Genomic DNA, 24,047 nt, shown 5'->3' with positions numbered 1-24,047 from the left:
TTGCCATCTAGCTGACACATAGAAGCCATGTGAGGGGGAGTGGGCTTGCTTACTGACCCAGAACAGATGTTGTGAATGCTATATGTGGTGTTTGTCTGCTGTCGAGCTGCTTGTGTGGGGTGCTTGGAGTGTTCAGGAGGTGACACAAGAGGGAGTTTCGAGTTTGGCAAGGGTGTGCTACAGGGCTGGGAGGGGATGCACGCTTTGAGACATGACCAGACAGGTGTTACAGTAATGTGTGGAGGTCTTGCAAGTGCATGAAAAGTAAAGGTCTCTCTCTCTCTTACTTCCCTCATACTCCTCTCTTACTATCTGTCACTCTTTTCCTCTGCGTTCTCATTATTTCTTGGTCATTGTCTTGTATCGTCCTTAAAAGTATAATGAAGCATACATTTTCTTTTGCCTAAATCATCCCACTGAAAGCTCAGTTAATTTTCTCCGCGCAGAACAATGGTTGATCAAACTCTCGGGGGTAATTCACAGTTTCAATGGAAATGTCCTCTTTTTTTTCTTCATTTCTTTCTTTTTCCTTCTTTCTTTCATTCCTTATTCTCTTCCCTTTTCTTTCACCATCTTCCTCCCTCTTGGTTGCTAATTCTCTCCTAGCGGTGGTAATCTACTGGCAGCGGGATGAGAAGAGAGGGAGAGAGAGAGAGAGAGAGAGAGAGCGAGAGAGAGAGAGGGAGAGAGAGAGAGAGAGAGAGAGAGAGAAGAAAAGAGTGGGGGTCAAAAAGAGGTTAGGAGCAGAGAGGTGAAGGGGTAAACGGAAAAGGGAGGGATCAGGGGCAGGAGAGGCACAACACAGAAGGCGGGCGTGATAAAGAGATCGAGGGAAGAAGTGATGCAGGGATCAAGAGGGCAGGGAGGATGAGAAGAGAGTGTGTGGGGAGGGGGGGGGGGGGCGAGGGTCGATAGGGAGGCCGGCTGACGCACTGTAAATCGTTCATGCGTGTAAATAATTCATAAATGCATCTCTCTCCACACTGGTCATCATTCTTTTTTATCACTCCTGCTCCTTACGTTCTCCCTTCAAACTTTCGATAGCACTCCAATAACACATCCTGCACCCCTACACCCCCATCCAGCACCTCTCTCACCCCCCCTTTCTCTCTTTGTCACTTGAAAAGCCTGCCAACCTTTTACACTATTCTTCCTCTCGCTCTTTCTCTCTCTGTTTCTGCCTCTCTCTTTTGAGAGATGGATGTGGAGGGAGGACAGGTGGACAGAGTTGTTACAGATTCTGCCACGGGGAATGACATGTTGATGGTGATGTGCAGAGCTGGATGGGACTGGGCTTTCCTGCTAGTTAGAGGTGGAAGAAAAAGGTGGATGAAAATAAGATGTGAGGGCCGTGTGTGTGTGTGTGCGTAAGTGTGCATGCATGAGCATGTGTGTGTGTATGCGTCTGCAGGTGTGGGGCTGGGTAGAAGTGATTTGAGGCCTGTGGGTGTTTTCAGACCCTGTCATAAGCGATCGATATGTACGTTTATTCTGAGGCATACCGTACTGAGGCCTGAAATAAATAACCATAATCACAAATCGCCTGAAGATTACCTTTCAAGGGAATTATCATTCTTTTCTCTTTGGCAGATTTGGATATTGCTCCTTGGGGGTACACAAATGACTTGTGTGTATGTGAGTTTGTGAGTGTGTGTATATGTGGGAGTGTGTGAGTATGTGTGTATGTTGGAGTGTGTGAGTATGTGTAACATACAAAACCAGTCGTGTTTACTGCAGCGTGTAAAGTGTGAGGGGGTAATGCTAGTATGTATTACAGTAACATGTGTGTGTGTCCATGCTTGTGTGGTTATGTGTTTCTGTGTGTGTTGCCACCGGGTGTGAACAAGAACAGACTACAGTAATTGAAATTCTCTGTCTCTGCCTCAGAGTATAACCATTACCACTGCACGATGAGCACGATCTTACAGACACTCTCATTCAGGCTCATTTCATCTTTACCACACACCAGTTGGTCTGTTTCACTCTTCAGTTGTTAAGTCCCCTCGAGTAAAAAAAAATTAAATCGAACAAAACACTGCTCATCCTCACATTGTAGTTTGTTAAGTCGAACCACGTGATCAGAGTGCATCCACTGTGAACTTAAACAAAAGTTCATGTATATCCTGGTCTCAGCACGAACCAAGGGAATCCACAAACACACACATACGGAAGAGTACACACACATATGCACACTTCCCATGTACGCCCATACATGAGCACACAAGCATACACAACACGTACACACTTACTCAAGGCTATAAATGCACATCATTTAGATGCACAAGCAAGCATCACAAATGTGCATCTGAATGATTATTGTGATTCATAATCAATGAATAAATTGCACTAAATATATAAAGTGTAACTCTAACAGTAGACTTAAGCTGTATATGTTCACATAGTGTGTGTGTGTGTGTCTGCATGTGAGCACTGGTCTGCTTGTGGGCTTTTAAGTGCATAACCTAACTATACCCATCCTTGCCCTTCCTTCATGAACAGCTGTCTGACCTTGAGTGGACTTTGAACTTTGAACTGTATTCTACCAAGCAGCCACTTGGGGATTGGTGCTCCCCTGGGGCTCTCTTCCTTATTGGTTGATTTGGTGAATTTGTCCCGCCCCTCCGCTTTGTCATCCCTTGAGATTTGATGTCAGGTCACTCGGAAGCAGCAAGGCAACGCAAGGTTTTTGCTACTATTTTTGTTGTTGTGAAAAGCACACCAGTCAGTACAAATAAATGTCAATTATTGATTGGTGGCATGATTGATGAAAGCGTTTGAATGTGTGTTATTTATTGTCAGGGAGAGGTGTTTTGTGACAGAGGTTGATGGAAAACTATAGATCACTGAGGTGTGTGTGAGGCGTGTATACACACGTGTTTGTCTGTGTGTGTACATGTTTGTATGTGTGTGTGTGTGTGTATGTGTGTGGGCGTGTGTGTGCGTGTAAAAGCTTTATGCATTTACACACATTACATCTGTGCAGCTGAGTGATAGATACGGGCTTCCAGATGTGCGTTATGTTTGCTTGTTTTCATCCCCTCAGGGTTACTGCTGTCACCCAGTTCATCTGATTCCCCCGTTCCCCTCTCTCTTGGCCATATGTCTGGATTTTGGGCTGGTGTGTGCGTGTGTGTGCGTATGTATAGGGAGTCAGGTGGCTGAGCGGTGAGGGAGTCGGGCTAGTAATCCGAAGGTTGCCAGTTCGATTCCCGGTCATGCCAACTGACGTTGTGTCCTTGGGCAAGGCACTTCACCCTACTTGCCTCGGGGGAATGTCCCTGTACTTACTGTAACTCGCTCTGGATAAGAGCGTCTGCTAAATGACTAAATGTAAATGTATGCGCGCTTGTGTGTGTGTCTTTGTGTGTGTGTGGCGAGGTCTTAATCAGATTGGAGGTGGGGAGTGAAATATGATAGGACAGGCTCATTCATTAGACAGGCCACAGCTCGAGTGACGAGCTCATGGCTGCACAGACACCTATGAGTTCACTTTATTTATACTGAGCATTAATCTAGAATAACAATTCTCCTAAGAGCATCTTTGTCTCTCTCGCTCTCTGTCTCGCTCTTATCGCTCCCTCTCTCTTTCTCCCTCACTCATTTTACAGCGGTCCGAGGGTTTGTCTGGGAGCAGGGTTTTGACACTGTCAGTTTGAGCGTGTGCAGATACGTGCGAGCGTGTGTTGATGTCTGTGGGTCTGCTTGCCCGGTATGATTAGTAAGAAAGGTTAACGTCCAAAATGAACAAGTGAATGATGGACATAGAGAAAGAGAGAGAGGGGGATGAGGGGAGGATGTCTAGTAATAGTCTGATGATGGCGGACGTGACCAAATGATCCGTGTCGCCTTCCAGAGCGCTACAGATGGCTGTGTTTGTGTTGACGCCAACAGCAGTCCATTAGCAAGGTCTAATTCACATATATAATCTACTGGAATGTGTCTATGTAGAGTTTTTTCATCCAGACCAATATTCCTAAAATAATTTGTCTCTATAACTGCATGCTCTCTTCGTTCTACATTCAACATTCAAGGTTCTAGGTCTGTGATAGCTCTACCCTCCCTACCCCCCCCCCCCCCCCCCCCACCCCCTCACGAGTCATTCAGGCCCACCCAGGTAGGAAATTAAACAGTGTAGTTGTCTTTCCCTGTGCCTGATCAGAACAGGTCCTCAGGCCCCCTACCTTTCCACATTAACTGGTTTTGTTGGTTGCTTTAGGGACATTATGGTAAATTATACGTGGCTGTATTAGTAATGTTAGGATTTCAATAATGGCCAGCAAGGTCTCAATCTAAAATTCAGAAGGTTGCAGATTTCTATTCTTTCAAGTGTTTGTCCACCAGCTAGCACCTATAGTTTGTGTTGTTTATGGTTTCTCTTTCTCTCTCTCTCTCTCTCTCTTTTCCCTCTATCCCTTTTTTCCCTTCAGTCTCTCTCTTCTTTGTGTGCGCATGTGTGTGAATGTATGTGTAAATGTGTGTGTGCATGTGTGTTCTCTCTGTTTCCCGGGAGATAAAGTTTCCGTTTTCCCCCTTTTGAAATGTTCCCTCAGCGCAGATAGATATTTGTGCTTTACCAGGGACTGACAGACAAGACACACAGGCAGCCTCGTGGTTTTGATGTTGTCAGAGAGAGAGAGAGACCGAGGGATGGAGGGGGGAGAGATAAAAAGAGAGAGAAAGAGGCACAGCAAGAATGATGAGAGGAGGAAAGAAGACAAACAGTAGCAGAGAAAAAGATTGAGAGAGAGTGTTAGAGAGTAAGAGAGAGAGACAGAATGACAGAGTTAGAGAGAAATTTAGAGAGAAAGAGAGAAAAAAGAAGATGTGTGGATGTAGTTGCTACAGAGAGATTCTGAAGACATGTTTTTAATGACCAGCTTTCCTGCTGTTCCACCCAGACACACTACACAAACCCTTCTAGGCATCATTCTGTGCATGTGCACTACATGTGCTTCATTATTTTTACCGTAAGTATAAAGTTATTTTTTTTCCGGGGTTAACCAGTTTAAACGTGTGAGTGTTTGTGTGTGTGTGTGTGTGTGTGTTTGTCTGCTTGTCATCAGCTTGTATGGATGGGTGATGAAGGTAAAGCACAGTAAACACTGGCCCAGTGAAGGCAGGATTAACGTCGAGTGAAATAGGAGAGAGTAGCTCAGTAGATCAGTCCCACACACACACACACACACGTGCACACTATGGCATTTGGATTCCATTAAAAGTCTTTGTCTCTGATCAATAATTTAATAACCTGAAAGGATGAAGGACTCATCATAATCAATAATGCTATGGTGTGTGTGTGCTTGTGCATGCGTGTATCTGTGAGTGTGTGTGTATGTACGTGTGTATGTGTGAGTATGTGTGTGCGTCTGTGTGTGTGTGTGTGTGTGTGTGTATGTGTGAGTGTGTGAAAGATCATAGAGAACTTAGAGTTGGCTTCAGTTTGCCTTACTGTCTGAACTATGACATCCAAGACATGCATTACTCCAGTTTAAAACCGGTTTCAAACAACTTCATTATATTATAATAAACGCAAACATTTTCTACAATTCATGTAGGAGGTAAGACTTTGTCGTTTGTCACCTATACATCCATAACACAAAGCTGTGTTTATGGAATGGCCTACAAATATCCCTGAAAGCAAAGCACTTCATTTGAAAGGATAAGTGTAAAAGGGTCCTTCATCTGACAGAAAACATTGTGATTGTGAACATGCCCTTGTTCTGTAGGTTGTTTACACAATCAGTTTGCCGTTGCATAGTCAGTGTGTGTGTGTGTGTGTGTGTGTGTGTGTATGTATGTGTGTGTGTGTGTCAGTGTTGCTTCACTATAATTGTCTTGAGTCAAGGGGCTTTCAATTATGCTCTAGAAGCCCTAGGTCTCTCCCTCTCACCACTTACATTCCTCTCTCTCTTCCTCTCCATCTCTGTTTCCCTGGTGTGTCTCCCTCTCTAATTTAGTCGCCTTTTCCATCTCTCCCTCTCTCCCTCTCTCTCTCTCTCTATTCCCCATTCAACATTTACCTCTCTCTCTCCCTCTCTCTCCCGCATTCAACATTTTCCTCACTCTCGTTCACAACTTTCTCTCATTCTCTTTCCCTCTTCTTCTCTTTCTCCATTTCCTTTGCACTCTTTAAGAAATCCCATTCCAGTGTGTGTCTGTGCTGGCAGGACAAGCTGAGCTACTGCCAAGCCAATAATGAGAACTGTCAAATACCAACAAATGAACAGGTGAGCGAGAGAAGCCAGGAGGAAAGTGGGAGAGAGAGGGACATGAATATGAACGACCACTGTGACAAGCAACGCAAACGCAAGCAGGTATGCACACGCGAACGCACACACACAAACGCACACACAGGCACACAGTCTCTCACTATTTTTCAATTTCTCAATTACTAAGATAGACAGACACACAATGTTCTAGTTTTACCTTGCTTGTGTATTCTCCCGATCACATTAAGTTTGCAGTGAATAAGTTCTTTAATGCACTTGCCCATAGTGCTGCATATGGAATGGGCTGTTGTAATTTATGTCTGACAGCATCAGCAAATAGAGTATACAGGAGATGGAGGAGATGCTATGACAGCATGATAGAGAGCAGAGCCAGTTACGATGTGTGTGTGTGTTTGTGTGTTTGTGTCCATGTGTTTCTGTGAGTGTGTTTCTGTGTGTATGCTGGTGTGTGTGTTGGTATGCATGGTTGTGCATGAATGTGTGCCTCTGTGCATGGTTGTAATTGTGTCTGTGTGTGTATATGTGTGTGTGTGTGCGTATGTGTGTGTAATGTGTGTGTGTGTGTGTGTGAGCATGTATAAATATGTGTATGTATATGTGTGTGTGTGTGTCAACAGAAACATCTCAGAGTGCTGAAACAGTTATTACTCTGTCTCTTTCTCTACATCTCTTAAAGTCCTGACGTAAATTATGCAAAGTGCTTGTTTTACAACCTTTTCACAAAATCCAATCATTCAAAGGGAAAAAAACATGAAAGCATTCAACACATAAACACTTAAAGATCACACACTCACGCACACGGACACACTGAGTGTCGAAGATATAAAGTAGATACTGTGGGAATCCTGACCCCCCCCCCTCACACAAGCTGAAAGATGTAGTAAAGGGATGGAAGGAGGGGTAGAACTAAAGCAGGAGGGGGGTAGACAGTGAGAGAGATAATGACAAAAACGAGGGATGAAAAGAGTAGGAGATTAGAGACGAGGAGGGCAAATTGAATTTATTGAGTGGTGGAGAGAAGAGTGGAAAAGGCAACAGAGATCACTAGAAGGTAAAGAATGGTGGAGATACGGAAGACTGGAACGTAAAGAGAGGTAGTGATGTTAGAAAGTGAAGGAGGAAGTAAAGAGAGCGATGGAGAGAAAGTGAAAGGCACAGGAATAGGAAAACGAGTAATATAACTTTGTCTATAGAGGGAGGGGACGGGTAATAGAAGGAGGGGGAAGGACAGAGAAGAAACAGAAAGAAGAGGGGGTTGTTCTGTCTGGAGAGTGGGGCAAGGTCTATATGAGGGATGAGGGTTGAGGAAGAGGGAAGGAGCTGAAGACAAAGGAAAAGTGGAGGTAGAACATTCTGGAAGACAGCGTGGGTATAGGGTGGTGGAGATGAAGAGAGAGATGAGAGGAGAAGAAATATAGACAGTGAAAGAAAGAGGAAGATATGGGACGGAAGCAGAGGATAACAGAAAGGTCTGATAGGGAGGGAAAGAGATTGAAGAGAGTGAGAAAGAAAGAGAACAAGAAAACAGAGAAAAATATGACAAAGAAATACAGTGTAGAGAGAGAGATGGAGAGAGGACAGTCCCCCCCTCAAAAAGCAAAGAGCGGGGAGAGGGCAGCTTGAGAAAGGCAGGAAGAGATGACGAGGGTAACCGGATGATGGAGAGAGAGGGAGGGAAGAGTGGAAGGGTAAAGGAGAGAGGGAGGAGGAGAAGAAAGCCCTCAGCGATGAGAACATTATGGAGGATAATAAAGAGGTTCCACCCTGTCACACACACCATTCCAGCATCATCATACTGACCCCAAAATGTCAACAAGCAAAAAGACTGAGTATCAGCGCATTAGGACATGTTCCTATTGCATAGATTGCACACACACAAACACAAACTAACACATGAACAAACATCTAAACATACTGTATTCAGACGCACATGCTTGGACTTGCAGTCATACATGTAGACACAAACTAACGTGTACAAACATAAATTCCACCACACAAGATATTAACGATATCCTACCCCCCCAGCCTCCCACACATGCCACCCATGTATTACACACAAAGTAACAAAAATGCATCATAACAGACTTTGTGTTTAAAGTGTTGGTATTTGCATAGTGTGTATGTTCATGGTTTGTTTCACAGGTTGCACATCGTATCATTGTCACCTACACGTTTCACTCACACATACAGAGACAAACAAACACACACACACATAGGCAAGACTTTCACGCACAGATACACACACACATCAGTCACCTACAAAGTTAAGATCATTTTCTTTACTTTTCAGACAGAGCTAAGCCACAGGGACATCACAAACTTCTTGTTTTTCAAATCAATGTTTGCTGTGTAAATATCACAATTCCTATTTGAATTCACCACGAGATAACAACTCAATAACTGTAATAAATAAAACATGATATTTCCTTGTGTACAAGAGTATCTCTCTTTGCACATCTGACAAGGCAATCGGAAACCCTTAAACAAAGAAACTTTTGTAGCAGAGTTATCTGGTGTTTTCATTAACAGTGAGTAAAATAGGTGACCCATTCCTCTATCCCTAGCACTCTGCTAATACTTTATCACACACACAGGCTCCCTGTTCACTAGTCGTCAATGTGTGACTATCTAACTCCCTTTATTAATTCTGCCTGCCTGCCTGCCTGTCTGCCTGCCTGTCTGTCTGTCTGTCTGTCTGTCTGTCTGTCTGCCTGCCTTCCTGCCTGTCTGCCTGTCTTCCTTCCACTCTGCTAATATCCTATATGCTGTGTTATTCACTGTGACTGTCTCTCTTTTGTGACCATTTTTACAGCATGCCCCCCCCCCCCCCCCCCCCCCGGCCAAACCCCTTTTGTCGTCTCCCCCCAACAACCCCACCCCCCTCCTCTCCTCCCGTCCACTCCCCCCCGTTCCAGTCCTACTGTGTGTGTGCATGCAAGAGTGTGTTGAGGGTTTGTTAGTGCGGCAGACTCCTCCAGTGCTGGTTAATCTGAGGGGAGACGGATGGATGAGGAGGAAAGCCTCTGATGTCTCCAGTCACTTTCCCTGAGCCTCTGGGATTAACTGGGACACACACACACATAATAAGCACACACACACAGACACACACACACAAAACGTGGAGGCACATATCCATGCTCAAACACACACGCAAATACACAAAAAAGGATGCTGACGATGATAACAATGGCGCTGGCGACGAGGCGTCGAGCAGTATGTCTGCCGTTCTTGTTGCCTTGAAAACAATCCTCCATTTTCATCTGTCAGTGTGACCTTCTCGCCGGCCGCTGGGAGCCAACGCTCCTCCCTCTACCACTCTGCCTAGGCTCTCTCCATACTGACTAAGGTCACACAGGAAGTGGTGACCTCCCTGCTGTGTTACGTTGTTTTGGTTCCCCCCTTGCCCTGCAACTCCCCCAGCCTCCTGCATTAAATATTTACAGCGGCCAATCATGACCCTTAATTTAATCTAGGGGCCCTCCCCCCGGGCGACGGGCTCCTATCAGGGCCAATTAGATGGGGCCATGGCTGACAGTAATGGGTGCTGTCTGCCAGTCCCTGGAGGGTGGTAGTGGGAGGAGTACATGTGTATTGGGGCAGGGGGCCCCTCAGTGATGCACCAATTTCCCCCTCTGAGATGGACACATACACACAATATGCAATACATGTGCAAAAATACACACAGTAGCACACACAAATACAACACACACATGCAAACACATGCACACACACATACACGGGCACACATACTAATGTCAAAGGAGGATGGAAGATAATGTCCCCTCCAGTGACAGGAGGGAGTAGGGGAGGAACCATGCAAGTTTCCAACCCAAAGGTGAAGACGTGAAAGAGTCAGACAGACACACAGACAGACAGACAGACAGACAGACAGACAGACAGGTGGATAGACAGACAGGTGGATGGACAGACAGATAGAAGCAAAGTGCCAAAAGAAAGCATGGAAGGAGGGGGAGAAAGAATGCGAGAGAGATGCAGAGAGAGAGAAAGGGAGAAAAAGAGAGCAGACATCTACATGTGCACAAAAAAGCTTACCTCCCTCCTATTACTTTAATTCATTGTAATTCAGCCACCAGGTTGCTATGCGCAGCACACCGCAGCATGGCACAGCACAGCATGGCACACAGCATGGCACACAGCATGACACACAGCATGGCACAGCACAGCATGACACACAGCATGGCACACAGCATGGCACACAGCATGACACACAGCATGGCACACAGCATGGCACAGCACAGCATGACACACAGCATGGCACAGCACAGCATGGCACAGCACAGCATGGCACAGCACAGCATGACACACAGCATGGCACACAGCATGGCACAGCACAGCATGACACACAGCATGGCACACAGCATGGCACAGCACAGCATGGCACACAGCATGGCACAGCACAGCATGACACACAGCATGGCACACAGCATGGCACAGCACAGCATGACACACAGCATGGCACAGCACAGCATGACACACAGCATGGCACAGCACAGCATGGCACACAGCATGACACACAGCATGGCACACAGCATGGCACACAGCATGGCACACAGCATGGCACACAGCATGGCACACAGCATGACACTCCTGCAATTTGAATTTTTGACTCCTCTTTTCCCCAAATGTTTGGTCAGCCTGCCAATGACAGTTGGCAAACATTTCCAATGTCATGTCCCGTGCTTGAGTGATGTCACTGACAGTGAAATCTACACCCTGGAGCACACATCTTACACAGCGCTATCTGATTGGAGCTCTGAGGGATACTGTAGCCAATAAGTTGACACGGAGCACAGGAACGAATGTGCTGTTCCGCTCATCATCCAGGGACGGGGCAGGTTCAGGGTTCATGGACAATGAGGCCAGGGAGAGAGAGGCAAGGTGGGATTAGCGAGACTGATGCCATTCTGGCACATAGCAATTGAACGTGCATGTGTGTGTGTGCCAATGCTGTGGGTCCATGTCTCAGTGCAGCTATCCCCCATGGGTAACCTTTGCATATGAGTCACCCCACAAACATCCCCCCCCCACCACCCTCACCACCCTCACCACCACCCCGCACTGTACAGCCTCATTCACAAAGACTTTCTTCAGGCCAAATGCACTTGAGGAGAATCCGGTATTGTTCTCCTTTTCACTGCTGCTAAGGGTGGAAAATGTCATGTCTCTTTCATGTACTATAGACTCTTTATTCTCTTTCTTTCTCCCTCTCTTTCGGTCCCTTTTTCTGACAGCAATTCCAACACCACAAGCCATAATAAGTGTCAGAACCTCATACACAGCCTGTTCGCAGCTGCCGTGTTTATTGTAAGCCCATCGTGTGTGTGTGTGTTTGGAGGAATGCTGTGATGAACTGCTTTTCAGAGGTGAAAACTCTGTGTGGCAAACCATAGAAGTGTTGCCCCTAATGTTCTCCCCTTCAAACAATCAGATGCAGCATGACATGATAGGCTGTCACGGAGTCACATGGGTGGCTGGGCAGAGACGGGGGGGCCGGAGGTGACCTCAGCGCTGGTCACACCTATGACTCACACACAAACTGTACACCCATATGTATGAGGCAGACAGCAGACACATGCATCTGCACATAAGCTCATGCTAGGGCACAACGCACACACACACGTAAACACAGACACAGTGACCCCAAAACATGCATACATGCATGCAGACACAGACGTGTTGAGCTAAGAGCATGAGCTCACACACACACGGGGGTGTCACTGGGAGGTGTCACTACACGGATAATGGCAAGGTGAAAGGTTAGGTGTCGGGTGGAAGACGGGGAGAGGTAAGAGGGGGGACAGAGCACTTTGGGTAATTGGTTATTGTCCCTAGGGATGGGTAGAAGACATGACATCATACAGTTCCCCAGAGAGAGAGAGAGCGAGAGAGAGAGAGAGAGAGAGAGAGAGAGAGAGAGAGAGAGACAGAGAGAGAGAGAAAATGGGACACTCAAGTGCGTTTTCACAGTGTCTTGTGGATTTGACATCAAACACACAAACACACAAACTCAAGCCAGACAGAGAAGGTAGATGAAGGAGAAAGGGAAAATAGAAGAGTGAGCAGTTGAGTGGAGAGGAGGATGAGAATAGAGGGCCAGGAGCTGAGAAAGCTATCTCCCTCCACTGCACAGAGCTTAGAGCTCCTCTACTTAATGGGTTCTCGGAGAAGGAATGAGGGGGAAAAGAGAGAGACAGAGAGACGTGGGGAGGGAGGGCTGAAGAGAGTTGGAGAAGGGGGAGGAAAGAAAGGCACCCGGGGAAGGAAAGAGAATAGCTGAGTGGGAATGAGGAGAGGGAGAGATGGAGGTAAAGAGGCAGGGAGACAGGAGGCAGGGGAGAACAGAAGAGAGAGAGAGAGAGAGAGAGAGAGAGAGAGAGAGAGAGAGAGAGCGAGAGAGAGGGAAAACACATTAATGGCATGATGCTGTTATTAATTACACAGCAGTAATAAAACCTATGTCAGCAGCTCTCTTCACCTGTGGGGAATTGCAGTGTGTGTGTGTGTGTTTGCATATGTTTGAGTGAGTGTGCGTTTGTGTGCATGTGTTTTTGTGTTTGTTTGTTAAAGCAAACTCATGTACTCATGTTCATGTATATCAAAGTAACAGTCTACATCTATGGAGCACTTTGTGTACGTGTTCCTCTGTGGTGAGTATGTCTATATGTTTTGACTCTGAGGTAAGAGCGTTATGGCCCATTTTTGGGCCAAAAGCTGTGGCTGCATCGATATTTACTTAGCGTAACATGCCATACTGGAGAAAAGAGAGAGACAGAAAGAAACAAAGAAGAAAGGGAGTGAGAGAAAGAAAGAAAGAGTGAGAGAGGTAGAGATAGAGAGAGAGAGAGAGAGAGAGAGAGAGAGAGAGAGAGAGAGAGAGAGAGAGAGAGAGAGAGAGAGAGAGAGAGAGAGAGAGAGAGAGAGAGAGAGAGAGGACCCCCCTTGGCAGCGTAAACACACCTGCAGTGCAGTAGGAGTGTGGTAGCTCAGTCTGGGCTGCAGGAGCGTGACTCCCCAGCACCTGGAAAAAGATCAGCTAGGTCAGAGGGACCATGCAGCAACACAATGTGTGTTTATGTATGTACGTGTGCACAAGCGAGTGTGGCCAATTCACCCAAAATATTCTATAGTAAACTCTGTCCTCCAGTGTGTGACCCAGCTGCTATCAAGCTGTCCCTCTTCTCCCCAAGGATGTTTTAACATCTCTCTCTCTTTCCCTCTCTCCTTCTCTCTTTCTCTCTCTCTGTGTCAAAACAAAAAGGTCACGCTCATTTGTGTAGCTGTCAGTTCATTAAACTGAACAACTTAAAAAGATTAAATGAACAGGAACAGTTGGTAATTAAAAATAAAATAAGAATTGGTTAATAAACAAGCTTTACTTACAGCCTACGATCAGACTGCTGCAAGCGTTTCCTTTCTAGTACTTTTATCTTGCCTTACGGCGCCATCTGGTGGAGAAATTGGCGCATCGTTTTACTGATTTCATTGTGCAACATTACACTATACACGTTTCACCGGGGGATTAGCTCAAATGGTAGAGCGCTCGCTTAGCATGCGAGAGGTAGCGGGATCGATGCCCGCATCCTCCAATGTCTCTTTTCTTTTCTGTAATACACACGTGAAGAAGTTAGCATGACAGTTTTTCCTTATTTGAACTCCCGGTACACTATAATATCTAACGAATTATTCTTCCAATTTAGCCCCACCTGTTTGGAAACTATTTCCTTCTTGGAAAATATTTGCCAAATATCTCACAACTCTCCATGTCAGACTATTACAGGTGCCATCATACATTTGTCTTTCCCTTGCATTTGTATTAACAATGTTCAGTTGTTCTATAAATACTTTTTAAACTGGGTTTGGACCTGTTGGTTTAAACACTTGCATACCCAATAATAGTTTCTACAGCTTGCAGTGTCGCTATTTGTCCACTAGGTGGAACCAATGTCTTATTATATACTGTTGTCTACGAAAGATGGCGAGCGGAGTCGGGAGTGAGTATCAATGTTTACATCTCTTTCACTCCTTTCTTCTATACTTTAATGTCAGGTAACTGCATATTTTATATTGTAGCTTTCTAATGTGATGTCTCTACAATCAAGCAAGCTTGCTAATCTTGCTAGTTTACACGTCAGGTGGCCAGGGTTGCTACTGTAGGGTCGGGAGCTTGCTAAATAGGTTGTTAGCTCGCTAGCTAACTTAGCTAGCATAATGAGTAGTCGCTTTAACAATTGTGGTCCAAATATACAGAATACGCACCCTAATTCGCTTACTTTTGTCATTTGCCAGCTTGTGACCATAGATGCCATGCGTTTTATAATTTGACTTGAGCTGTAAAGATCACGTAATTCGTCGTGCTACAGTACTAGTAGTAGCTGGTTGCGCTATGTTGTATACGCTTTGTTTGTCTGACCCACATTTTTTGATCCCCCACGACGGTTCAGTTCTATTTTTGTCTACTCAAGCAAAACATAATGCCTAGTAAAATAATAAGATCATTATTAATATTGTAACATTCTCCGTCATGTCCTTTTGTCCCATAGAACACAAGATGCAGGCGGTTGGGCCGAAAGAACCATGGTCAGTGAGAGAAAAACTGTGCCTTGCATCATCTGTTATGAGAAGTGGAGACCAAAACTGGTAAAGACTCGTACTCATATTATAATTTTGTCAATCGTTTGTGAACCACTAAACAAATGAATCAAGTCTACATCTATTATGAATGCTTTGTCCGTTACCCAGGGTCTCAGTAAGCCGAGCCATCAAGCCTTTCTCTGAGTCTGGGCGCCCCCCTGACTGGTTTTCCCAGAAGGTAAGGGGAATCATTTTAATCTACACACACACATTTTTCAAAACTCTGCAGTTTGATGTCTGACATTGCTTTCTGTCTGTCCTCACAGCACTGTGCCTCTCAATACTCTGAGCTGCTGGAGACCACAGAGGCCCCAAAGTATGTACTCTGTCAACATACACAAACAGTATGATAACTGCTCTTTGTTGTTATGCGGTACTGCAAGGTTAGATAGATCAGAAACGAGTTAAGTGTGCCTATGCTCTGCCTGCCAGGCGTAAACGTGGGGAGAAGGGAGAAGTGGTTGAGACTATTGAGGATGTTATTGTAAGGAGACTAACCGCTGAGAGGATAGAGGAGCTGAAGAGACTGCTGAGAGAGACACAGGAGAAATACAGGTGAGCATCGGTAAAGGACACACACACCTCCTCCTAACGTTTGAGGTTTGACCACATACAATGATCTCTGAGCTCCATAGCATGGTTATGGGAAGGGATATTCCGGTGTGAATTTTGTACTTGACCCTGTACTTCCTGCCGTGACAGGAAGCTTAAAAAGGAGGTGGATCTGATCCAGAGTGGTCACCTGGACTCCCAGCTGATGGAGCTGTGGGCAGAGGTTTCCCAGTAAGACACCAGCTCACCTGTCTACCTGGTGGTGTTGTCAGTCTTTGTTCATCTGTCTACCCACTTTCTGGTCTCAGTGTCCTATCTACTTTTTATTATGTTTTTATGTCATTGTAAATGTTTTGAAATACAAATCTCTATTGGTTTACCTCAGAAAGAAGAAGCAGGAAGAAGAGGATGCAGACTTAAAGAAGAAGGCAACAGAAACAGCCTATCAGGGTAAGCTTTGTGTGTGACCCCCATGCATGCATGTGACACCTGCTCTTATTTCTTTGTGGATTGTTTGTGTTTTAATGCAATTTTATGAGTCTTTCATGAGTGTATGTTATGTGTATTTGAGCCCATAAATAAACTTTCTAGCATAATGTGATGAAAGTTTTTTTTAATCTTTTGAATGCAGCTCGCCAGGCAGTGAAGAACACCCCCAAGCGGGTGCCCAGCGTGACGGTGCGCTCCCCCCTGGGGGCCAGCCCCGCCAGCCTGGAGGGCGCCCAGGTCGACGCCCCTGCACCCCCCATGGACACAGCCACGCCCTCCACCGAGGACACCTCAGCTAATAGCGTGGTAGGAGCCGGTGTCAGAATTGACTAAAACAACCTTGGTTTTTATGTGAACAGGTTGCTTTGAAGTTGTTAAAAGTGAAGTTGCATATTTCATATGTTTTTCTGGTATTTGTTGTTGACCACTTAAGAGACCAATGTATTTACTGCCCTTCTGCCAAGGCCAGCATCTCTAAATGTTACCCCCTCCGCTGTTCCTTCAAGGCCCAGGTTGTAGGTGTGTTCCTGCCTGCCTCCGAGACTCCAGCGGCAGGGCCTAAAGAGGGAAGCTTGGGGCCTCTGGTAGACGACTCCCCACAGAAGAGGCTTCTCAGTCAGAAGTCCACCCCGCCACCCTCCCCCCTCCTCTCTGAGTTGCTGAAGAAAGGCAGCCTAATATCTTCTAGTCCGAGATTGGTGAGGGGCACACCAAAGAGATACAGGATCTATTGTAAATTGGGATAGTGATCCATTCATTCTGACAGACTGGTGTAAGATTGATTGTTTGGGGAATGGCTCTGGATTTCTGGTTGTTGTTGTAGTAGTAGGTACTTTAAGGAGAAATTGTGGCGTTGCAGCAGGCAAAAAGAGGAAAAAATATATAAATACATATACCCTATTAAATTGAGATTTTTACCAAGTACTTTGAGATATACCTACATTTTACAAGTGCTGGGTTTCTAAACATAGTAGGATTACACATATTGAAAATATATTGTCTGGATGAAAACAAAAGCGTCTTTGAAATAATGTAATATCTTTTCAGGTGGTCGATGGAGAAGCTGGAGCTGGATTGGCTAATGGAGTTCCAGCTGCCATTGCTGCTATCCCCGCAGGTAACTTTGACAACCAGGCTGTTTATACATGTTCCTCATCTAAATGTGTTGTGATGTTTTGGTGTTTTACATTTTGTGTTTGTGTGTGCTGTCCTCATGTGTTAAAAATGTGTGTGTGTGTCATTAGATACGTCTTCCTTGTCTCGTCCAATGGAAAGTCTTGTTCCCCCCACCACTGTTGCTCCTCCCCCTCCTCTGGCCAGCCCTGTTCCACCCAGCTCAGGTTACTATTCTGTCAGCCTCACCCTCCCTTCCCCTCTTTCGTTTCACCCAGTTCTCCTAGTTAAGTCTATCGATCTTTCTCTCAATTATAGGAGCTACCTCTAATGCCTCAACTACCCTTGCCCGATTTGTGGTGACCTCAGTTGTGTGTTTTGTGAACAGAACCAGGAGTTGAGGCTGTAAAGGTGGGGCCAGAGCTTGGCGAGGAGGCGGGGCTTGTAGAGGAAGACTTGGTGTCCGTCTCCTACATGGGGGACGAGCTTGACCTGGAGACAGTGGGGGACATCATCGCCATCATTGAGGAGAAGGTACCGTGTGTGTGTGATTTTGTATGGGGGAAAAAAAAACAAAGGCGCTTTTACGCTCTCATTAATATCTTCTCCCTTTGTCCACTTTTCTTTCCGTCTCTCCTCTTTTTTTCCTTCTGTCTCTCTACCTTTCCTTCTACCTCTCCCAGGTGGATGACTCTGTGGAGGCTCTGGACGCGGCGGCGGTGGAGGCCGCTCTCTCCCTCTGTGAAGAGGCCGTCTCTGGGGGACACTCCCTCTCCGGCCCCTGGGAGTCCCAGGAGGCGTCAGAGCCGGGGGCCACAGTACAAGCAGATCCCATTCAGGAGCTTCAGGATGGGGATACAACAGAAGCTAACCCCGGGGGGATGGAGCCTCAGGGACAAACGGAGGCAGAAACTGAACAGGAGCAGCCAGAGGAGGAGAGGGAGGATGAGGGGGTTGAAAGCCAGGAAGTTGGGGGCACTGATGGTGTCACTCCCTCTGTTGCCCTTGACAACAGCCCGGCAGGAAATGAGGTCACAGAGGATGAGGTTACCGGAGAGGAAGGGACACTGTGCGCCACTGTGAAAAGTGAAGGTGAAGAGTGGACACAGCCGGAACCCCCTTGTCTAGGTAGGTCTCACATACACACATACACACACGTACACACCCTATAGATCAGTCAGGGCTGATGTGTACATTCCTTTGTTGTTTTTTTTTAATTTAAAACATTTATTCTTGCAGACTCAGAGGATAGTTCTATCTCGGGAAAGGAGTCCAAGGTAATTTAATGCTGCAAGCATCTACTATCTACACCCACACACACACGCACCCACACACTTGTCAATGGTGCAGTCTAATGAACACGTTCTGTATATAGTCAATGAGAGTGAAACAGGTGTACAGATGGGTTTGAACGTGACATCTTCTTTCCCATTCTGTGTGTGTATGTGCAGGAGGTGAAGGATGAGGACGCAGGAAGCGACGGAGATCCCGACGAAGGGATGGAACTGAAGGAGGAACTAGGAGAGGGGGAGGGGCACTACCTGTCAGAAGTGGAGCCAGCAGCCAGTGAGAGCGAGGACGGCTATGGCCTCTCCTCCCAGCGCTACACCACAGCCGATTCGCTGGCCAGCAGCCCCGCCTCCTCTCAGTTGTGAGTGGCCCTACTGTGCACATGTTGTTTTGTATCCATCCACATTCAGTATAAATAGTGCTTAGGCCAGTGGGGAGCTTATTGACCTCTGTTTAAACTTAGGACCAAGTTTTGCTGTCTTAAGCTTTCTTGTCAGCTTGTATTTTTTTCAGTTTAATTAATTTCTGTCTCTTTTGCTATACTTGTCTTGCCTCTTCCCCCCCCGATCCTTTCCTCTATTTCTCCTATCTTCTCTACGTCCCTCCAACTCTCAGTTCTATATGTGGGGAGGACCAGGAGGCTGTCCAGGCTCAGAAGATCTGGAAGAAAGCCATCATGCTGGTGTGGAGAGCAGCGGCCAATCACAGGTCGGCACCTCTAGGTCCACCCCCTCCCCCCCCCCTCCACAGTCAATCACAATAATTGGGTCTGAATGTCTGCTACTTTCGTCACTCATGCAGATACGCCAGTGTGTTCCTGCAGCCTGTGTCCGACGACATCGCCCCCGGTTACCACAGTATCGTACACAGGTGAGACTGAAACAGGTGCAGGGCTGTCTGTGTAGTTTTACATAACCTAGGGGAACTACAGAACTAGCTATTGCTGCTGTGCTTAGATCACACAGTGTGAAAGAGCACCTGGTGGAAGACGACACCAAAAAGATATTGTCATAAAAAGATACAGTTAGATCGTTTTTACTAAAAACACCTTCTCGTTCTGTTCTACCCCACCCAACACACACTCACTCTTTCTCCATTCCACCCCCCCCACACACACACACACTCACTGTTTCTCCATTCCACCCCCCCCCCACACCCCCCCCCCCACTCACTCTTTCTCCATTCCACCACCCCCCCCCACACACACACACACACACTCACTCTTTCTCCATTCCACCACCCCCCCCCCCCACACACACACACTCACTCTTTCTCCATTCCACCACCCCCCCCCCCCCACACACACACACACACACTCACTCTTTCTCCATTCCACCCCCCCCCCCACACACACACACACTCACTCTTTCTCCATTCCACCACCCCCCCCCCCCCCCCACACACACACACTCACTCACTCTTTCTCCACCCCCACACCTCCAGGCCCATGGACCTGTCGGCCATCAAGAAAAGCATCGAGTCCGGTCAGATCCGCACCACGGCCGAGTTCCAGCGCGACATCATGCTGATGTTCCAGAACGCCGTCATGTACAACAGCTCGGACCACGACGTGTTCCACATGGCGCTGGAGATGCAGCGCGACGTCCTGGAGCACGTGCAGCAGTTCCTCGCCACGCAGCTCATCATGCAGACCTCCGAGTCGGCCGTCAGCACCAAGAGCCTGCGGGGCCGCGAGGGGGGCCGCAAGCCCGGGGAGCCTGTCGAGAAGGTGAGGGGGGACACACACACGCTGATGTAGAACGCACGCAAAGTATACACACTCCCTAAGATTACTGTATTGGCTGCTAGCCAACACATGCAAATGGAATGTAGCCTAGCGTAGAGGAGGAGGAATAGGCATTCAACTAACCCACACACACATACACACACAATATAGCATATAGACAACTAGACATACACACAGCCATGTAAAATGTTAGATACTGACAGGAATTGCCCCTCTGGTGTACATAGAAAGTTCTGTGATTGAAGTGTGTTGAATCGTAGCTGTTGCCAGGCAAACTTGTTTTGCATCCCTGCTCATCCCTCTGTATACCGTACCGATCATCTTAATAACTCGTCTTTCTCTTCTGATCTCACAGCCATTTCACTCCCCATAGGTGCATGCAGCCTCCATTTCCTTCTCTAGGGTCTGTCTGTCCCATACTCTGCAGAGCCTGTGTGTTTTCACTGGGCTTTCAGGAGTGTGTGTGTGAGTCTGTGTCCCTGTCTGAGTCCTCATCAGTCAATGTACCTCCCTAATGTGTGTGTGTGTAAGGCTAGATGTGTGTGTGTGTGTGTGTGTGTGTGTGTGTGTGTGTGTAAGGCTAGATGTGTACCAGATGTTGGGTTGGATGCTTCATGGAACAGAGAGAGAGAGAGCGTGTGTGTGTGTGTCTCTCTTTCTCACTGTAATGTTTGTCCTTCTACAGGACAGTGTCCCAATGGCTTCTCCCGCTTTCCTTCTCTCTCTCTTTGTAAGTATTCAGGTCAAAGGTCAAACGTCACCAGGTCAAGTCACGCGCATACTCTGTTTCTACGTCTCTGTTACACACACAGACAGGCTTCCAATACACGTACACACGCACACACACACACTAACTCACCCGTGTTTACATCAGTCATACACACTAAATACATCCACCCTCTCCTCCGACATGCTCTGAACACTCTTAACACTCGTCACCCAAGTCGTGGACCTTCAGTAACCGTTTCTGGAACAGACCCATTCTGGTTATGTATGTTTGTGTGTGTAAGGTGTGTGTGTACGTTTGCGTGTGGTTCCTCATTTTCCTTCTCGTGTACCCAGTGGTTCTCCTGGACGTGACTCTTTGCATGTCTGGTTCACAGTGTCGTTCTGTTTTCGGTTGATTATCATTTTATTTTTTCCTTTCTTTGAATCTTTTCATTTTTATATATTTTTTCTCCTTCGTTTCCTCTGACGGACAGCAGAGATCGTCTTGTGTTATGTGCGAGCCAACTGCAAGCCACCCCTGGGTTTTTTTTCCAGGATGCTGTTTGGTCATCTTTCAACTTTGACCTTCCCCTCCTCCCTTCCATCTCTCTATTTCTTCACAGGACGGGGGCACCAGGGGGCGCCGTTCTGCCATCGAAGCCGACCTCAAGATGAAGAAATAAAGATAATGTCCCAAACCAAAAGGTCAGGCCGTTTAAAGAGAGACTTGTCGGAGATTGGTCCGATGAGATCACAGAATGTTTCGTGGAATAGCTTCTGTTCACTGTTGTTGATGGGTTATACATTTTGTCTGGTCACTCGTGTCTGCCAGGTGCAGTGTCTGTGTGTGCACGCGGGCGTGTGAGTGCGCACCTGCGTCCGTGTGTGTGTGTGCGTGTGTGTTCTATGTAGTCCTTATTCCCAGGCCATCTGAAATGTGTCAGTGCTCTCTTTATAAAATACCAATTGAAAGCCAGCACACCAGTTATTCAAGTGTAAAATTGATCTAGATTGACAGTTAGCACTGGTAACCAGCAGCTTCGCAGAACTGAATGTGTTTTATTAAAGTATGGAGTATGCCTGAACCTTCTGAATCAACCTCTGCCCCCACCCACAACTACACACTGGTGTATATTTGAAGTTACATGATGGGTCAAATCCGTACAGTAACAGCTCTATTTGCCCTCTGATAGGCCAAGTTAATTTGTTGTCATGGGACATCTCATGACAACAAATCCCATGACAACAAATTAACCTGGCCTATCAGAGGGCAGATATATATATATATATCTATATATAGGCAGGATTGATGAGGAATTTCTTTCTGTTGACACAGGAGGGTGAGGGCCTTGTTTGTTGTGTAGGTTTTAGCCAATAACTACAACATATGCTGCAAGGAATCATGTGTGTTCACCATGTGTTAGAGGGAGTACAAAAGAGTAGTTTTGTACTTGTGTTGGACATTGTGTACTGTACATTTTGTTAATTTCATTTCATAGTGCGTTTTGTTGTAAAATTGTTTATTAAAAGATAACTGATATTACTCAGATTTGGCCTGAGGGATTGTACTTTTAATGTTACAGTGCAAAATAGTATGTATTTGACATTCCTCTGTTAAACAATACTGCAGCATAATTGTCAGATAATAAAACGCAGTCAGGGTCAAGACCAGCTTGCTCCAAATGTGAGGTTTCCATGGTTTTCAAGTAAGACATCAAATTTACATGCAAGAATATAAATGGTACAAAAATGTTGGGTTATAAGTAACAGAGTGGGATCGTTGTCTTAACCACTGGCATTCTGTCACAGTCATTTCTTCTGAAATGTATGCATTCATAACTTAAGTAGTACCTCAGAGGCACTCAACCCGTTTATATTCTGGTTTCATTATTTCTGTCTACATTACATTTACACATAAGCACGATAAGGTGTGCTACAGTGGTGTGCATTTCGGTCAACAACAGATATAGTGCAACATAATTTCCGTTTCAAAATCCTAGGGAATGTACATTATGGTGGCCTGATATCGACTAAGAAGCAACATCTCTTATCAGTAAAAGTCGTGAACAACTGGGCTGGCAGAAGAGTAGAGTTTCTTCTTCACTAACCGGTATTCAGGGCGCAGTTTCAACACTTTGTCATGAACGAATATGTGCTTAAGTGGTGGCCAACCGTCGTTGTCAAGTTTGAAGACGACAGACAGCTCAAAGGTAGGAGTGACGCCCGGATCTGGTGAAATGGTTCCCAGTGACAACAAGGCATCTTTACTCTCCAAGTAGATACTGATAGACGCCCCACGCAACCCACAAGGCTCGTCCGCCGAGGAGCGCACCACATCCCGGGCAACTTTTGCGGTCAGCGGGCGAGGTAGGAGCAACACCTGACAGCGGAGACTCGAGGCTTTGGCATTGGAGAGACAACTCTCTATTTCCCGGCTCACATTCCGCTGGAGCAAGGCTTCCTCATATTCCACCGACGGCTCAAACCATATATCTGTAATGAAGAGACGGTGTTATGACACATGATCTACAACTTCTAGCTGACAAAGATTGGATGGAATAGAAATTGCGTAGGCTATAAAAGTCCGACCTAGATATTCCCTTACAACATTGGCCTATATATTATTAGAATCCTGGTGGCAGACTTGGCCTACATGTTTGTTTTTCATTGCTCATCACAAACACTCGTGGTTGAGAAATTAAGGACACACTAGATGACCCATTATCACCTGACAGTTGCCTAGTCATGTGCACTCGCAGCAGCTGCTACATAGCATACTGTGACAGTTTCACGTTACAATCTCATATTGGACCTATTAGCCTACATTAATATGAAATACATTAATTGAAGCATCTTCTAAAAGTGTTCTAATTCGTATAAAATCTATAATAAATAGGTTAGTTTTATAAGGCTGTGGGCTACATTAGTTCATAATTATAAATCAAGACTGAAATGGAACATACTTGAAGAGTTTCTTTCCTTGACGAAATCCTCTCTACTTTCCAGACTTCCTTGGCGTTCACCTTTGTCGCTGGAAGTAATTTGATAAATAAACTTTCTCATCAGCTCAACGACGCTGTCTTCTTCCGATATTACAGGCATTCCGTGTCCGAAGACTAACGCCGGGGTATAGACCATTTTGAGTCTTTATATAGCTCCACTGCCTCAATCAATCTCTCACGTTTCGCCTGTATTCTCTCCATGAAGAAGTGTTGACGGCGTGAGCTGCTGCTCTCGCTGCTTAAATAGTAATCGCGTTGCATCAG

General features: G+C 46.2%; 2 protein-coding genes and 1 non-coding gene across 6 annotated transcripts; 2 read left to right on the top strand and 1 right to left on the bottom strand.

The window, feature by feature from the left end:
* Positions 1 to 13,764: 13,764 nt before the first annotated feature.
* Positions 13,765 to 13,837, top strand: trnaa-agc (transfer RNA alanine (anticodon AGC)). Its single transcript has one exon. It is a non-coding gene; the product is annotated as a tRNA-Ala (tRNA).
* Positions 13,838 to 14,223: 386 nt separating this feature from the next.
* brd8b (bromodomain containing 8b) lies at positions 14,224 to 22,330 on the top strand. 4 transcript variants are annotated; one of them, XM_067247118.1, is made up of 19 exons: positions 14,224 to 14,242; positions 14,792 to 14,888; positions 14,991 to 15,060; positions 15,149 to 15,198; positions 15,315 to 15,437; positions 15,585 to 15,665; positions 15,820 to 15,884; positions 16,066 to 16,229; positions 16,430 to 16,621; positions 16,971 to 17,040; positions 17,168 to 17,263; positions 17,425 to 17,570; positions 17,720 to 18,164; positions 18,276 to 18,313; positions 18,488 to 18,687; positions 18,942 to 19,034; positions 19,128 to 19,196; positions 19,770 to 20,055; positions 21,405 to 22,330. In XM_067247118.1, the coding sequence occupies exons 1-19, from the start codon at positions 14,224 to 14,226 to the stop codon at positions 21,462 to 21,464; spliced, it is 2,364 nt and encodes a 787-aa protein (XP_067103219.1). In that variant the 3' UTR covers positions 21,465 to 22,330. The 4 variants fall into 4 exon arrangements, with proteins under 4 accessions (XP_067103219.1, XP_067103216.1, XP_067103218.1 ...); XM_067247115.1 differs by lacking the exon at positions 21,405 to 22,330 and adding an exon at positions 20,759 to 21,153; XM_067247116.1 differs by lacking the exons at positions 14,224 to 14,242; positions 21,405 to 22,330 and adding exons at positions 14,265 to 14,297; positions 20,759 to 21,152.
* si:ch211-39i2.2 (DNA damage-inducible transcript 4-like protein-like) lies at positions 22,285 to 24,018 on the bottom strand. The gene is made up of 2 exons (XM_067247121.1): positions 23,745 to 24,018; positions 22,285 to 23,274 (listed from the first exon to the last, which is right to left on the bottom strand). Exons 1-2 carry the CDS (start codon positions 23,917 to 23,919, stop codon positions 22,832 to 22,834), a joined length of 618 nt encoding a protein of 205 aa, XP_067103222.1. The 5' UTR covers positions 23,920 to 24,018; the 3' UTR covers positions 22,285 to 22,831.
* Positions 24,019 to 24,047: the final 29 nt, after the last annotated feature.

This window comes from Osmerus mordax, chromosome 12 (assembly GCF_038355195.1).
Source record: "Osmerus mordax isolate fOsmMor3 chromosome 12, fOsmMor3.pri, whole genome shotgun sequence".
NCBI classification, from domain to species: domain Eukaryota; kingdom Metazoa; phylum Chordata; class Actinopteri; order Osmeriformes; family Osmeridae; genus Osmerus; species Osmerus mordax.
The sequence above is the reverse complement of the archived record's forward strand: the minus strand, read 5'-3'. Positions and strand labels throughout refer to the sequence as shown.